The sequence below is a fragment of the Camarhynchus parvulus genome, chromosome Z (genome assembly GCF_901933205.1).
Source record: "Camarhynchus parvulus chromosome Z, STF_HiC, whole genome shotgun sequence".
NCBI classification, from domain to species: domain Eukaryota; kingdom Metazoa; phylum Chordata; class Aves; order Passeriformes; family Thraupidae; genus Camarhynchus; species Camarhynchus parvulus.
In genome coordinates this window covers 58,284,420-58,300,627 of record NC_044601.1, presented here as the reverse complement: position 1 = coordinate 58,300,627, position 16,208 = coordinate 58,284,420, and the positions used below count along the sequence as shown (strand labels likewise).

Genomic DNA, 16,208 nt, shown 5'->3' with positions numbered 1-16,208 from the left:
GGGTATCTTAAATTCAGTTAAAACAAAAACATGTAATTAAAAAAAAATAGTTTCTAAAAGTCATTTTCAAGTCATTCACAAATGTTATGTATACATAGGGACATTTATTTATGTGCTATCGTAATAAGAGTTTCTATTTTTCCAGTTATTGTCTTTCTCCTAGATAAAATACACTTTCCCACAAACCGTGCTTGTTTTATTAGATCATTACTAAATTCATTAACCCAGCCCTTCACATATGTGAAATGCTTGCACATGAAATAGGAGATGACTGAAACTGTTTGAAACTATGGCTTTGTTGCTATAAGCAACAGCAGGAATCTGAGACACCACTGGATACAATCATTAACAAGGCTTCTTTAGATTTTTAAGCAAAGTTATAAGACCTAAAGGAGTTTAAAAAAATCAAGTCACTTACATATTCTGTTTAGCCTTTTCTTCCTTTGTTTCCTCCACATTTGGATCTTCTTGAGCACTATCTACAGCTGAAATGGCAATCTGATAAATATAAAAAGATAAAAAGATCTAAACTTGCAAATTTTTCTATCCCTCCTGCTTCAATAAAATACAAGTTTTTTAGCCTATGGAAAATGTATTTCTGATTAATTATCCAATTATAAAAATCTGACTAAAAATAATCAAAATTACATACTTATCAGAAGATGGTTACAGATCAGCAAGAGATATAACAATTTACCTGAGAATCTCTCTTTCTTAAAACAATCTCATTATTATAGTTCCATTTTATTTTAGTTCCATTTTCATTTTTATTTTTATTTTAGTTCCAAATTCATATTCATATAGTACCCTGGATATATATTCTGCTAATCTCACATCCCCAAGTAAAGATGAAAATGTGGAAACAATCCCATTGCATATACACAAACTATCTACAAAACAAGAAAATGAAACAAATGTAGGATCTTTTACATGCCATAGATTCACTATAGTAAAATATATTGAAAAAATTGGAGACCACAATACATAGCAGCTCTGTCCTTAGCCACTTTCAAAGAAATGATACCTATGACCAAAAATGATGCATGGAAAAAGTAGGCTTATTTATAAATCCAGACTGAGTTTTCAGACAGAAGCAAAAAAACCATTTTGATGTATTTTTTTAAAAAATCAATTCAATTTTATGTATACGTGTGCTATATATACATATATGAAAGCATACACATATTTTCAAAAGTCCTCAGAGCAGATCTCAATTTACTACCTTTTAATTGTTAATTTTATTATTAGGTAAGAAAAAAGATTCACCAACCCTAAACAATTTAGCCCTCAAGTTCACAAATACATTGATGAATTCAGGATACTTTGAAAACAGTATTCACAACAACTCAATGCTTCCTTATAAGATCTTGTCACATCAGGAGAAATGCTGGAGCTGAGTAAGGCAGCCAGACCTGCTCTCTGTGTTACAACCAGCACAACTAAGGAGAGTTGATGGGCGGTAGCAGGAGGTAACTCTCTTCTGAGAAGTAATAAGGCATCCATTTGCCAACCTGGCGCACTCTCTGGGACGTGCTGCTTCCCTGGGGCTCCTGTCAGGGATGTCTCCAAGAGACAGCCAAGGCCAGTACACCATTACCCGCTGCTGTTGTTTCACATGTGTGCCAGTGACACATCCATGAGCAGGCTGAGAAGGGAGTGAGGGCTCGGGAGTGCACAGTCAATCCTCCCAGGCAAAAGGAAGGGGTTTGAAAGGATTTGAATCTGGTGAATCAACAAATGGCTACAGGACTGGCGCCACAGCCAGGGGTATGGCTCCTTCAGCCATGGGACTTGCTTTGAGAGCCTGGTCTGCTGAGGGCTGATGAAGTTCATCGATCAGAGAAGGGGAAGAGCACCTTCAGTCATAGTCTTGGAAAGGGGGAAGAGGCCTTTAAACTAAAGTTGTCAGGGGAGGGGCAATTTTCTGAGGGCATCAGAAAGAGATGCCTGGAGAGGAGCTGCTTGCCAACAGAGCACCTGAAGAGCTGCACAAAGGAATCACAACTACTCCTGCCAGTAACTCAGCTTCATCGGGGGCCTCTACGCAAGCATATATAGCGCAGGGAATAAAAAAAAAGTTGGAAACGTGTATGTCTGCCAGGTACAATGTTACTGGCATGGCAGACGTGGTGTGATGACTCTGATGACTGGAGTGTTGTAATGGATGGATGCAGGCTCTTTCTTTAGGAAGCACAGACAGGGGAGATGAGGAGTGGGTGTTACCCTCTATGTCAGTGACTAGCTGCAGTGCATGGAGCTCTGCCTGGGGACGGATGAGGATTTGACCAAGAGTTTATGGCTCAGGTTTACAGGGAGGGCAGGGACAAGAGGCATTACAGTGGAGTTCTGATAAAAGGCTGCCCAGCTAGGAAGACGAAGTAGATGAGGTCCTTTATATGCAGATAGGAACAACCTCATGTTTGCAAAGCCTGGTCCTCACAGGGAACTTCAACCATCCCAGCATTTGTTGGAGGGGCAACACAGCATGGCAGAGGCAATCCTGGAGGTTCTGAAAGGCATTGATAACTTCCTTCCACATGTGACAGAACAGCCAGTGAAGAGAGGTACTATGGTGAACCTCCTTCTGACCAACAAGGAGGAGCTGATGAGGAATGTGAAGCTCAAGGACAGCCTTAGTTCCAGCAACAATGAAACGGTGAAGTTTGAGTTCCTCAAGGCAGTGAGGAGAGTACACAGTAAGCTCACTGACCTTCACTTCAGGAGAACAGACTTCATCTTCTTCAGGCATCTGCTTGGTAGAGTCCCATGGGATTGCACCCTGGAAAGAAGAGTGGCACAAGAAAGCTGATTAATGTTCAGGAATCACCTCCTCCAACCTCAGGAGGGATGCATCCCAATGAAGAGTAAGTTAGGCAAAAATATCAGGAGGCTTGCATGGATGAACAAGGAGTTCTCAGACAAAGTCAAACACAAAAATGAAGCCTACAGAGGGTCAAAACAAGTACAGGGTGAGGAATACTGGGAGATTGTCCAAGCCAAACATATCCTGTGCTGCATGCAGAGAAACATGGCTAGCATATTGACAGAGGCAATTCTCCCCTCTATTTTGTCCTCAGAAGACTCACTGGAGCACTGTGTTCAGCTCTGTGTCCCCCAGTATAAAAAGACATGGACCTGCTAAAGCAAGTCCAGAACAAAGGGTGTTCAGGGGTCTGGAGCACCTTTCCCATGCGGAAAGGCTGTCAGAGTTGGGGTTGTTCAGCATAAAGACCAGAAAGTTCTAGGGAGACTTCAGAGCAGTCTTTCAGTACCTAAAGGAGCCTACTGGAAAGCTGGAGATGGACCTTTTATAAGGGCAGAATAGTAACAGGCGAGGGGGGAAATACTTCAGACTGAAAAAGGGTGGGTTTAGATTACATTTTAGGAAGTAATTCTTTACTGTGAGGAGATGAGGCACTGGAACAGGTTACCCAGAGAAGCTGTGGATGTCGCATCCATGAAAGTGTTCAAGACCAGGTTGGATGGGGTCCTGGATAATCTGGTCTAATGGAAGGTGTCCCTGCCAATGGCAGGGGATTTGGAATGAGATGATCTTTAAGGTCCCTTCCAAACCCAAATGTTTCTATGATCTCTGATGATTGTATGCCAACTTGCCTGTTCTCTTTGATGTTCTACAGGTCTGATCTTGCCAGAGATGTTGGAGCTCTTTGAAGTTTCATATGGCTCCTCAAAGAATTCTACAATATAAACACAATTACTCTAAATTAGAAAACTACATAGTTCTGTTACGTGATTTCTGACAACAGGTCATATTAATCCACTTCTTCCCTAGTGTTGAGTTAGAACTGCTCCTGCAAATTGAAAATTTATGTTCTTACTAGTGTTGATGCACACACGCAAAGAGAGAGGTAAAAAAATCCCCAGCTTATGTAAAGTGTACAAATATGATAATTTACACATACTCATGTAGCAGTCCCTATGGACACAAGCAAGGCTCCTTGGAGGAATTGAATCAGCATTTTACTCCCTCACTTCCTAACCCCCACCCTAGAGCATATCCCTGTAACCATACAGGTTAGGACTTTAACCCCTTGCCATTGGTCCAAATCTCAATCCTCCTAAAACCTATAAAAGGGGCACATTTTAGCCCACTTGTAGAACGAGTACTGAACAGTCTCTTCGCATCAATAAAGTCATCCCTGCGGAATCTCCGTCGCCTCTTCTCCTCTCTCTCGTCCGCTGTGCCTCTCGCCCTGGGCTAACCCTGCCAAGCAGGCAAGCTGAAATCCTGAGCTGAATATCACTAGAGCTGACAATCACCTATGCTTGCTGGCAATAGCCCTGCGGCCACACCTGAGCGACGCCAAGTCCTCAAGCGTTCTGTTCTCAAGGAGAACAGGGCTCCTGAGGTTAGCTAAGGCAACACAGAGGCATTATTAATATACTCAGCTCTTTAAAATTTGCAAAGCATTTTGCACAGTTGTGTGAATATTTCCAGAGTGACAGTATATGAGAGAATAGAACATGTTAATATACATTTTTCTATCTCTATAGAAAAAAGTGACATAGTGAAAAAGCGATCAGAAAGTCTTGATAAAACAATTTAATATAATTTAGTTATAATATAAACTGGATAAAATAATTCTAATACAACAATGAAGACATTTGCATTTTTTGACTAAATAAACAGAGGAACATAAAATCGTATTAATGCAAAACTCCTACTGCTTTATATGTCAGACCATAATAAAAGGATATACCATTAAAACAAACCTTGTTCTGATGTTACATCCAACTCCTGCTGAACAAATGATTCCACTTCATTCAGGTCTTCAGTTATATGAGGCACAGAATTATTTCCCTGATTATTTTTCTTCTTATAAAAATATTTTGACTTTGTAGACATTCTGGTAATAGGGATTAAAAAATATAATTAACATTATTAATTAACAGTATCTGGTTCACTTCAAGTATGCTGTTCCTTTCATACTGCAGGCTAGTGCCTAACTGTAAAATAAACACTCTTGTGATAAAACCAATATTCACTTAGGTTTTCTCTCTGACTACAACTTAAACCAAGTTTAATTTTTTTTTTTTGCATAGCTGTGATATTTTAGTGCCATTAATGGTACACTCTTTCAGACAGGTGTTTCCAGACAAATTGTGCTATGTCTTTAAAATCATCTGGTTAAGGCTACATTTATCTCCCTCACAGGAACTTCGTTTATTGAAAAAAATAGGAAATGGTCAGACAAGACATACAATTATGTCTCAAAATACTTGAGATTATTTTCAGAATACTAGAGATCTATATAACTCACTCTCTATATATATTCTAATACTATAGGTCAATTTTTTTTCTTATTGCAATATAAGATTAAATGCCACAGAGGAATTCAGGTTAAGGATTCTTTATCTTCAAGAAAGTGCAAGATATTAACAAAAAAAAACTTACTGCTTTTTCCATCTATTTTTCTGACATGCACGCATATGAACACAGCTAGATTACAGATCCAGAGGAAAATAAACTAACATTGTGAACCACTCATTTCAAATCAAAGAAAATTACACTGAAGAGAGGAGAAGTTATCTGAATTCTTTGAGAAAACCATGACATCTGTTATATTGGAAATCTAGATCCTATTTCCACATGACTAAGCTTATAAACAACCACATACAATTCACTTAATATGCAACAACTACCTTATGTACATGTGCTGATGGAGAATATTTAATTTGCTTCATGCAGCTGTAACCAATATGCCCAAGTTTGACTTTTTGCACAAAATTAAACATGTACATAATACATAAATATAAATATGTATATAATACATATATTACAGTAGATCTCTTCATGCTGCTCAGTAGAGGAATTATGACCAACTAGGGTTCTTAGGTTAAAAAAAAAATTACCTCAAATCACTTTCACAAAGATTATCATAGATTTGTACAATCTGGACATCAAGAGGAGAATTGGCCACTGTGGAAGAGCCTTCATCCATACTACTTTCTTCCTCTGTTCTAGACTGGGCTTCTGATAGAGATGCAATTTCTTTCAGATACTGGTCCTCTGGATGCTGTTGATAAAAATAACGATAATCGAAATTCACTAGTTAAAAAAAATAGCAAGTACTTTTAAAAAACCACAATGCTTTCATATAGAATTATTATACTTAATGCATATCCTTTTCTTTATTATAGAGCCAAGAAATCCTGGATTTACAGATTTACAGAAACATGTGTTTCTCCCCTTTTTGCATTAAGTGAAGCAACGGTCCTCTGAATTATCCAAAGCAAATATAAGAAAGGTTTCTCAGTGTCAACTGAGTATGAATTGTCAAAGACACTACATGACAATATAATCAACATAAATATAAACAGTAAGATGTGGCCTCATTCAGACAATATAGAACTCTCAAATTATCACCGAAAACAGTATGAAAGGCAAAAAGAGATACATAACTTTGTGGTTAGATGCATGTACAAGATTTGTAAGTTGCAAATAAAATACTTATCAAAAAAACAGAAAATACAAACCAAAAGTAAGAAAAAAATCCCTTTTGAAACTGGAGAAAAGCCTTCTCAACCTGAATCCCACAACCTTCTTCTCTCAAAGCCTTTCATGTATTCTCTGACTCTATGTATCATTAATTAAAGAAGCTAAGTGATCCAGTTGTCTCTGAAGTATAAACTAAAGCAATATGTACCACATTTCTCTGGCAAATCTCCTTCATATCCACAGATATACTCCAAACCTCTGTAACAGTGCTAGTCATTTTTCACTGGTCTTTAACCAGTTAAAATACTCCAGTCAGACTGTATCTGCACTGTCCTCAAACAGAAATGAACTTAAACTCTTGCAAGAGGACTATTTCTTTATTCTTTGCCTTGCTTTGCCATGTTCTATCTCTAGAAGTATGTTTTTTCAAAGATGATGTCTAAAACCAGACACAGTGGTCAAACTTACAGGAATTTGTGCAAAAAATGTGGTATCTGGATAAATTACTTATATTTTGAACTTCCAAACAGAACTTTCATCTCCAACTCAAGTACTTCTCCTGACAGAATTTCAGTATTTCTGGATTTTTTCCCTTTTCTTAGCAACTCTTAAAAGAAAGGCTATTAGTCAATATTCCGTGTTTTACTGAGAACAGAACTATAAGGCAAAACAGGTATGTGATTTTTCCCTACTGGCATAACTCACTCACACACTTCACTAACACTTGTACCATTCTTTTTCTTACCTTACATTTTATGTTCCTTGTTTGAGATCTGTCTCCATATAACTGTTCTAACAACCAAAAAGATGTAAGGACAGCTACTGATGATGTTTTCAGATGTATCATTGGGAGAGTCTCTTCTAAGGAATCTTGTTTATTGGATCCATGGAGCAGTCTTCTATCGGACCATCTGATCATCCACTCCAGCAATTTTGAAATATTGCTCAATTTGCCCATCAAATCTATAGGCAGTTCTTCTGCTGGTACAATACCAACTACATCAAGAGTTTTGTAAACGTATTTAGGAATTGCCTGAGTTTGCAGGGTAGAGGAAGTATGGTTACGAAAGGTCTGGCTTGCTTGTGCAACACTGACTCCTTGATTGTCAGTCTGAGCTCTGTATATCAATTTGTATTTTAAACCAAATAAGCCTTCTTTAAGTCCTTTTTTTAGGTTACACACAGAAGGTTCTCTGGTCTGCCCAACAGTCTGTACAATTGTTGGTTTTTCCAATATATTTTTGTTTTCATTATACGCAGATACTTCTCCAGGATCACAGGATGCCAGGGTGACAGTATAGCAAGACCCTGCTCTAAACACACTTTGACTTCTAGTTTTGTTTTGTCGACGTTTTAGTGTTGTGTGAACATCGAAAAAGAGAGAGTTCAACTCTTGCTCCCGAAGCAGCCCAGAAAAGCTAGTGAGAAATGGAATTCCAAGGTTGCTGTACTTTATCAGGTCTCTCTCAAGGACATAACTCAAAAAGAGTTCTAAAAATCTAACATACTCATCATCATCACGTTCAAACTCCCAAGCACCAACTACAGGCAAATTATGTTGATTAAGCCTGTCTCTCCTACACATTTTGTCTTTATGTTTTGTTTTACAGTTAGGGGCTTTTATCTTGCGCGCGGTATTTTTGTTACCTACTTCCCTTTGTTGTTGGAGTTCATTTTCCCTGTAAGACAATAGATGTAAGAACCATTAATACTCAAACCCATTTTAAAAAGAATTACATGCAACATTAGTTCCTTATCTTCCACTGAAGTTAAAAACAGCCAAACCCCCTAAATTTACATTAGTACAATGTATAGGTGGCAAGTTAATCAAATTCAAAATCCACAGACAGAAACTAGGCAGTAACATATATGAATGTAGACATAGCTGATAGTAACTTACACTTCAATAATTTGTCATATACTAACTGATATGACACTGGCAATTCTACAATTTGGGAAATCTGTAATTCTTCACTTGATAAATCACCCATAGTGACAATTAACCTGTTTGGTGAAGAGATTACTTGATCAGCAGGAGACAACTTCCCCCACCCTCCCCCAACTTAAATCAAAAGCCTTCTGCTGCAATTGTCTCATACCTTGGGAATGAAGGTGTTTGAGGTCTTGTTTCTTCAGTAAACAAAGCATCAGAAAGTATGTCTGCTGTGTCTGCATTATATACCTGAGGATTCCCAACATCAGTAAGTGTGCTTGTGCTTAGACTAGTGCCTAATGAGAATCTGTCATAACAGTGTTCCTCATCATTTGAAGCTGCCTCTTCTACTGGCTCCCAAATATTAACTTCTATAGGGCCTATGTTCTTTACTACACGTCTCAAGGCCTTCTTCCTCACTTCTTCAGCAGCTTGTATAACAGACATCATTTCTTCACTTACAGGATCTTCTGAAAGAAAGAACCAAGTTTTCTGTCTTAATTTTCAGTTTTAACTTAGTCTCAAATTGAGACATGAATTAGATTTCAATTAAAATCCTAAACTAGAGCCATTTATAAATTCAACAAGAAACTGTGATAAAGTGAAGAAACATCAACATTTTGAAAGCCATGATACCCTAGAAATCGTATGTATCAGAAAGAAAACACAGACTTTGTGACAAAACTCAAAGTTTTCCAACTGAAAATAACAATAATCGGTTTGCATGGGTATGACAGAAAGTACTGTCACAAGCTAATAACTAGGATGAAAAACAAAGCTTGTTTAAAATTTCCGGAAGAATGATGAACATTACCTTTAACAGTACTGTGTCTGAGTCGCTGCTGAAGTCCATTATATTTATCCCTTAGTGGAACTCTTACATCTTCAGGATTAGGAAATGCTTTTACAAAAATCTCTGCCACCTACACAAAAAAAGAAAGCATCTTTTCCAGTAGCTATCGTGTCTTATCACATGTAACTTACACCATGAGAAAATCGAACTAGTAGGTTTTCCAAGGAGGAGAAATATTTGTGATAATCTCTATTGCTTTTATTCTAGTTTTAAGGTCTTTCACCTTTTTTACTGGTGGCAATTCTCCAAGCAGACTTAAAATTACATCCTGAACTAATTCTTCAACATTCATGAATCTGCAGAAAGGAAGCATTCGACAAGCCCACTCCACTGCATTCAGACAATGCTCAACTGTGTAGGCATCATATCCGTTCTTACTCGGATCCTAAAAAAATTACCAGAAACATTAATTATTCTGAACAAAGTATTTCAGCAAAATGATTAATACATTGCAAATAGTAATGCTTCTTAAAAATAAAAATCTCTAACTCGTCTGCAAGCAGAGGAGTGTAGTAGGGCAGGAAACAGATCAACGGATCATAATGTACATTAAAAAAATAAGAGAGGAAAAAAGGGCTTTTTTAAAATCAGCTTAGGAAATAATTCCATTAGCACACATGGAAGCTGAAGAGTTTACAGTCACAAGTAAAACCTGAGGATTTGCCTAAACTGTGAAGTAAGTAATTCTACTTTGACTTCAGGTGACCATAAATTCTTTCTTGTTAGCAAGATAATTAAGCCTTGCAAGAGGCTTTTAAGATGGATTGGTTTATTTTGAACAGTATTTTCTATCTCATTTGTCACTGTCAGATGAAGTACAGAAAAATCAGAATAATCCACCATTTGAAACAGAGCCATCCTGTTTTTCTGAAATTGGTTTTTCTGGTGAAGAAGAACTTTGAACTTGTTACAGAATACATGACAAATATGTTAGTAGTTTCTTTCTTTTTCTTCCTGGACCTCTGACATCACTTGAGAAGGTATAAGTAGACAAATCATGATCAAATTTTAATTTTTTTCAGTACTCTTTCTGACAACCATGTATATTTAACACACCATAAACCAAATTTTTGGTGTACTAAGTATGTATTATTCAGGAAATTCTCAAAATACCTTGACCTAATAGGGAAAAAAACAGCCAGAAAGTAAATTCTTAGGTCAACAAGTGTAGAAGCTGTTGCTTTCCTGGCAACTCTTCTGACTCAAATACCAAGCAAAAGCCTAACAGAAATATTGGCAGGAAGATGGAGATCACAGGCACAGCACACTGTTCCATATCATCAAATATGTAATTCACATTGCAAGCACTGTGCTCATTTTGTTCTGTAAAGCAAATAGAAGTTCTCACAGAAATATACAGCAGATCTTCAGAATTCTTCTCATAGCTTCATGCAATTAAGATGTATCTCTACTATATTAGTAACACAATTACCTTGATATTGTTAATATTTTCCCTTGCAGTTTGGTACCGCCTACAGTTGTCAGATAATTTTTCACGAACATGAAACATCCAACATAATGCACAGAACTCTCTGAACCAACCTACAATACAAAAATGCAATATGATGAGATTCTATTTAAATAAATTAAATAGAGTAGCCTGACATTTTTTCAGTATTGTTCTGGAGCTACAGCTCCTTAGTCGCACTTAGTGTTCATGTTCTTTCACATCTATCAGGTCTGTAACACAACCCCTCACACCCAATCCAGAACAGCACATTTTACAGAAACAGTTTCGGTAACTAACATAAAAGCTGGAAACGAAATGTGTTCCTGACACATTGCAATATACTAATTCAACCTAATATGCCAGCTGTGGATTTTCACTAAAGTTCTTTTCTCCAGCTCTAAATTATTTTATGTTACTGCATACAGACCTAAAATTTTACAGGTAATGTCATCAAACTGATGGGCTTCCGAAGATGTAGACCCATAGAGAGCAGTGCGGAAATTGCAGTAACAAAGCAAAGTCTCTGGGAATGGACTCAGCGTAGGAAGAGAACCTTTCATTCGAATCTATAACAACAGGTAAATAAAAATCAAAATGGAAATAAAAATCAGTTAACATTTTACATGTATCACTACTAGATGCACAGCCTCTCAGTTATTAGAATGCTGCCAAGATCAGTAAAACTGCCTGAAGCTTGCTTTTATTTTCTTCAAATCACTACTCTGAAAATTCATTTAAAGGGATATGTTTCATATAAACTATGGAACAAGGAATGTTTTTGTTTGAATGGTACTCCCGATTACCATGAAATACAGGAGTAACACAAAGTATAAGAACTAAGATCACAATCAAGAAACCACACTGATTCAACACAGTCCAGGTTGCTGTCACCAAGGCTAACTAGCTTTGCCTCCAGTTTCAGTTGGAATGTCTGACCAGCTCCCCATGCCAACATTAGGCACGTGACCAAGCAAAGAGAAGTAAATACTTTTCAGTCAGATCAGTTCCTGATCTCAATCACTGCATTAATGCTGGTGCAGGGGGGTTGCAGGAAGAGAGAATCATAGACACAAAAACTTTTAATCAATTTATTCTGAATTTGCTTCTGTGCAAACAAATTGCTCAAAGGTAAAATGAGATCTTACAAGTTCTGTGCACTAAGATGATCCCTTTACCTGAAGTGAGCATTACATTCTCTGTTAATATTCAACCCTAAGTGATTTGGAGCATATTTCCAGCTAACAGCTATAACTCCCAATTAAAGTCTGCTTTTTTCTTTTAATGGAAAATAAATTAATGCATATGTTACCAAGTAGGTATAGAAAGACATCCAAAAGGAAATAGTTTATGATTTAGATATCCTGTATTTTTAAGTTCTGGTTTCCTATAAAAATGAAGTGTAAAACTAGAAGATGACATTTACAAAACACGACATCGAAGCCAAGGTGAGACTGAATGCTTCTGCAGCTGCAAACTTATCAGTAATATTTACAACTGATAATCAAGTTAAAAATACAAAGTTAAATGTTTACTTTCTGCATAACTTTTCTTGCCCACTTCAGTTGTGTAATATACCACTGTGCTGCAGAGCAAGAACAATGAGCAGCCCGGAAGAGCAAGATAATTCGCTGAAGAACTCCTGACACTTTCTGACGGACTTCTTTCTCTGTTTTTAAAAGAATGTCATCGCTGTCTTCCTGAAAATGCAAAGACAAACAAAGCTCAAAATTAGAAAGGACATACAGCTAAATGTTGTTACTGGTCCTAATCCCATCTTCTTTATAGCATAGATCATTTATGGAAAAAACACAGAGGCACTCATACTTTCTCATCACTGTTGTGCTACTTAGGTAAATGAGCAGACATAGAAGAAAACAGAAAAATGAGCTCAAAAGAACCAAAATAAAGCTCATTATTCATAAATACTGTCAAACAAACACACTAGAAACAGACTTACTTCACTGAGAGAAGCTGGTTGAGGACAGTACAATGGTGGTGCTGGAAGACAGAGCCCAGCTGGAACCAAACCATTAAACTTTCTGCAAAGATCCTTCACAGAATCCATCAAAAGCTGAAATGTCTCTGAGAGAATATCAACATCTGCCATAACAGCTGCTTTCAGTAGTTCCTGTATTGAACTGTAAAGAACATCTGCATCTTCCTCTTCAATAGGATCTATAAAATATTAAGCCCAGAAACCAATAATTTAAATGAGTCAATACATGGATCTTCATTCTGACATCATGAGGTTATGTTCTCTGAATTTGCATTCACATATTACAATGACTGACCTCATCTGCTTGCTTTAAGATAAGATCTCATGCATTAAAAACTAGTATTCAATTACTAATTTTAAGTTTTGCCCCATTGCCATGACACCTATTGCCTTTCTAGGTAGACAACGGAACTTTTTAGCCAGGTATTTGCTTGGCACAACATTCTGGCAAATCATTCTTACCAAAAAGGCATAAACGGGTACATTATTAATAATGACTAAAGCAACTCTTTAATCAGTAAGTAGGTCCACCTGCTGATAAGAACTTAAAACGCTTTCAGACAAAAAGAGAATAAAATATAGAAATTGTGCCAGTAAACTTTCTGTAGAATATAAGTAAGGTCAGGTTGACCTAGTTAACTGTGAATTTCAGCATTTAATTATTAAGTTAGGAGTTCACAGTATCTGCAGGGTCCAGTGAAGACCTGGCCAACAGCCAGAGAGACAAGTGAGAGACCTGCTTTTGTGCCTTCATGTCTCTAAGGGCAAGACAAGGGGAGACCAAGGGAGCCATGACCACATGCCAGAAATACAGTGTGTACATTGGTATGTCTGTGTCTCTGAAGGGCAGGCACCTGGACAGGTGGAGGAGCCCAGACCTACTCCTGTTGTATTCTATATACTGCCAGGACTGTATGCTCCAGGCCAGCTGCTGTGGGAGTGCATGGACAGTGTATGTGTGTGGGGGAAGAGGGTGTTTGTGAGTGGGTGTTGTAAGTTTTCTGAGTACCAGAAAGCAGAGAGGGGCTGGGGCTTTGGGGGCTTACATACACAGACATGAGCTACCTGTGACACTCAGCAACTGGGTCAGCTGGTCATCTACTCAGCTAATGGTCTTGCCACTGGCCTAGCTACTGGAGTGACACACACTGTACAAACAGGTACCTATATGTCAATCTTAACCCTGACCAACAGGAGAGGGAGAGGTGACAGGGTTGTTGGTGCTGCCTGTGTCAGTGGTGAGCAGGTCTGTAGGTGTTTATGTATGGCCAGTCCTAAATAGGTGCTCTGTAGGTGCCTACTGGGAATACACTCTTAGCCTTGCTAGCTGCTGGATCTGGGGATTCACTTTATCAGAAAGGAAAAAGCAAAACTAAACCTCTTCTTATAGCTAATTTCAAGTGTGATGATACTTCCCATATTTGTTAAAACACAATTTTTTTTGTTTGTTTATTGTAAGGAAGATTCCGTTTTCTTCCAAATAAGTTAATATCAAATATGGTCAAATAAAGGTTTGGACAATACAAATGAGAAGACAAGATTGATAATTTATTTCATTTCTGGAATGATCAAAGCCAAAACACACACCCTCACAAAATTAAAGTGCTTGAACATATTATAACAGTAATACACACAATGGAAAAGACAAAGCAATTGTTTCTTTCTCAGACAGTGTATAACACTGTATATGTAGTCAAATAACATGAAAAATAACCACAATTACTTTTCATTTGAAGTACCTGTGAACTTCTTGTATTTAATATGTCCTGATGTTTCAGAAGTTACTGGCTGTCCTAACAAAGACTTTAACTTTTCCTGAAAAGTCTGCATTGGTAATAAGCTCAATGGCAGGTGACACTCTGGTTTTTTCATTCTGAAAGTATAACAAGAAACTGCTCATGAATAACAAAGTAAAATCCATACATAATCCAATGAAGGTCTGTTAAAATAGTATCTATGCCAAAATAACTAATCATAGCACCTTAAGTTCTACATCTAGTAGGAGTCTGGGAGTATGAACTTCAGAGGCTATATATATAGCTTGTCACTATAAATTTCATGAAAAGAAGTATGTAACAAAAAATAGTATACTAATTCCAATTGCAAGTTTACCTTGAGAGCTCCTCGGAGTTCTGACAATACAGCTGGTAGGCCAGACCAACTGACACAGACAGCTTCCAGTCCCCAAGTGTCTGTGCTAACCACACAGCCTCTGGAACAAGTCCACCAATAAAGAACAAATCAAGAGCATATTCAGCTGTCCACACAGATGAAAGCTTCTGGTCCCTGACGGCTCTGGTCACCAAAGAGTGTTGCAGTGGAATGACACGAGGAGGTAAGTCTGTGACATGAAAGGCACATATTAAAGTTTACATAAATCCTCATGCTATCAGATGAATAATCTAGGACTCATTTGCTCACATTGCTTGTGGATTAGTTACAGTGTACAACTGCTTTTATTATTAATTTACTTTTATTAGAGGTATACTATGGAAGTGCATCTGCAGCAGCAGATGCAGCTCATGCAATGGTGTAAGAGTGTGTTCAGAATAGGCTATTTTCCTGCTTAATAATGTTGGATATAAAAGCAAGCGCAAAACTCATGGGGTTGGGGTTTTTTCACTTTAAAGACTTTATCACACCGACAGACCACTTGCAAATATTCTTCATATCTGTAGGGTATACCAGAGGGCACACATGAGATAAATGGAAATTCCTAGAGTTTTACTAGTGTACCCATATTGTTTGTACACACTATGCTTATTGCAGAAGACAAAGTTAAAATGCATTTTTGACAAAGAACAGTCATAACATTCAGTGATTCATTGATTTTAAGATGGTATATAGATACAAACTTCAGGCAAATTTACTATCTCTTTTTTTGTCAATCATATTTAGATTTGTTTTTCAAGGTTTTGCTTCCTGGTTCTCCTGGACAGACGCTGATCAACATGAATTCTAAGGAGTTAGTTGCTTCTCTCACAGGTTCTGTTTTGCTCAGACCGTAGCATTACTTAGGAGATTAAATAATTATTCACACTAATCCAACTTGCACAATGTAATTTTACCCTGATTGTCTCACCACGTACATTGATCTTTGCCTAGCCAAGTATTAAAATCAAGGTTTTGTTTTGTAGGTATAACTTGAAAGCTGTCCAAATAAAGCATTCAAGGGACCATAAAGAAAGAAGTAGATACCAGGGCATGCTGTAGTATAGAAACATTAAAAATACTCAGTGTATTCAAATACACTACAGAAAACCTAATCAATCAAACTAGGTGGTTACTATTGTAAAAAATATGTGTCATTTTAATATCAACTTACTGGTAGGGTACTTAAAATGCTTCCAAACAAATCTTTATTCTCACAAACATTTGAAAAAGTAGCTCTGAAAATAAAAATTTCCTAACAAAGGAAATCTTTAAATGGAATCTCTTTGAAACCACTCACTGTGATAAATAGTAATTCTCAGAAATAAGCTAAGAAGCAGGACTTAAATGATCAAGTACTACTGG

General features: G+C 37.3%; 1 protein-coding gene across 3 annotated transcripts in view; it reads right to left on the bottom strand.

Moving 5' to 3' along the window:
- CPLANE1 (ciliogenesis and planar polarity effector 1) overlaps window positions 1-16,208 on the bottom strand; it is a 61,406-nt gene that overhangs the window by 26,800 nt on the left and 18,398 nt on the right. For 2 of the 3 annotated variants that reach the window (XM_030968471.1, XM_030968472.1), the window contains exons 17-31: window positions 14,805-15,033; window positions 14,432-14,565; window positions 12,654-12,871; window positions 12,229-12,393; window positions 11,124-11,262; window positions 10,679-10,788; window positions 9,470-9,631; window positions 9,208-9,316; window positions 8,560-8,863; window positions 7,206-8,139; window positions 5,875-6,038; window positions 4,735-4,868; window positions 3,616-3,698; window positions 2,711-2,779; window positions 419-498 (exon numbers count right to left, since the gene is read on the bottom strand). In XM_030968471.1, the coding sequence (XP_030824331.1) occupies window positions 419-498; window positions 2,711-2,779; window positions 3,616-3,698; window positions 4,735-4,868; window positions 5,875-6,038; window positions 7,206-8,139; window positions 8,560-8,863; window positions 9,208-9,316; window positions 9,470-9,631; window positions 10,679-10,788; window positions 11,124-11,262; window positions 12,229-12,393; window positions 12,654-12,871; window positions 14,432-14,565; window positions 14,805-15,033 (3,034 nt within the window). The remainder of the gene's footprint in view (window positions 1-418; window positions 499-2,710; window positions 2,780-3,615; window positions 3,699-4,734; window positions 4,869-5,874; window positions 6,039-7,205; window positions 8,140-8,559; window positions 8,864-9,207; window positions 9,317-9,469; window positions 9,632-10,678; window positions 10,789-11,123; window positions 11,263-12,228; window positions 12,394-12,653; window positions 12,872-14,431; window positions 14,566-14,804; window positions 15,034-16,208) is intronic. The other variant, XM_030968473.1, reaches the window with a different exon arrangement.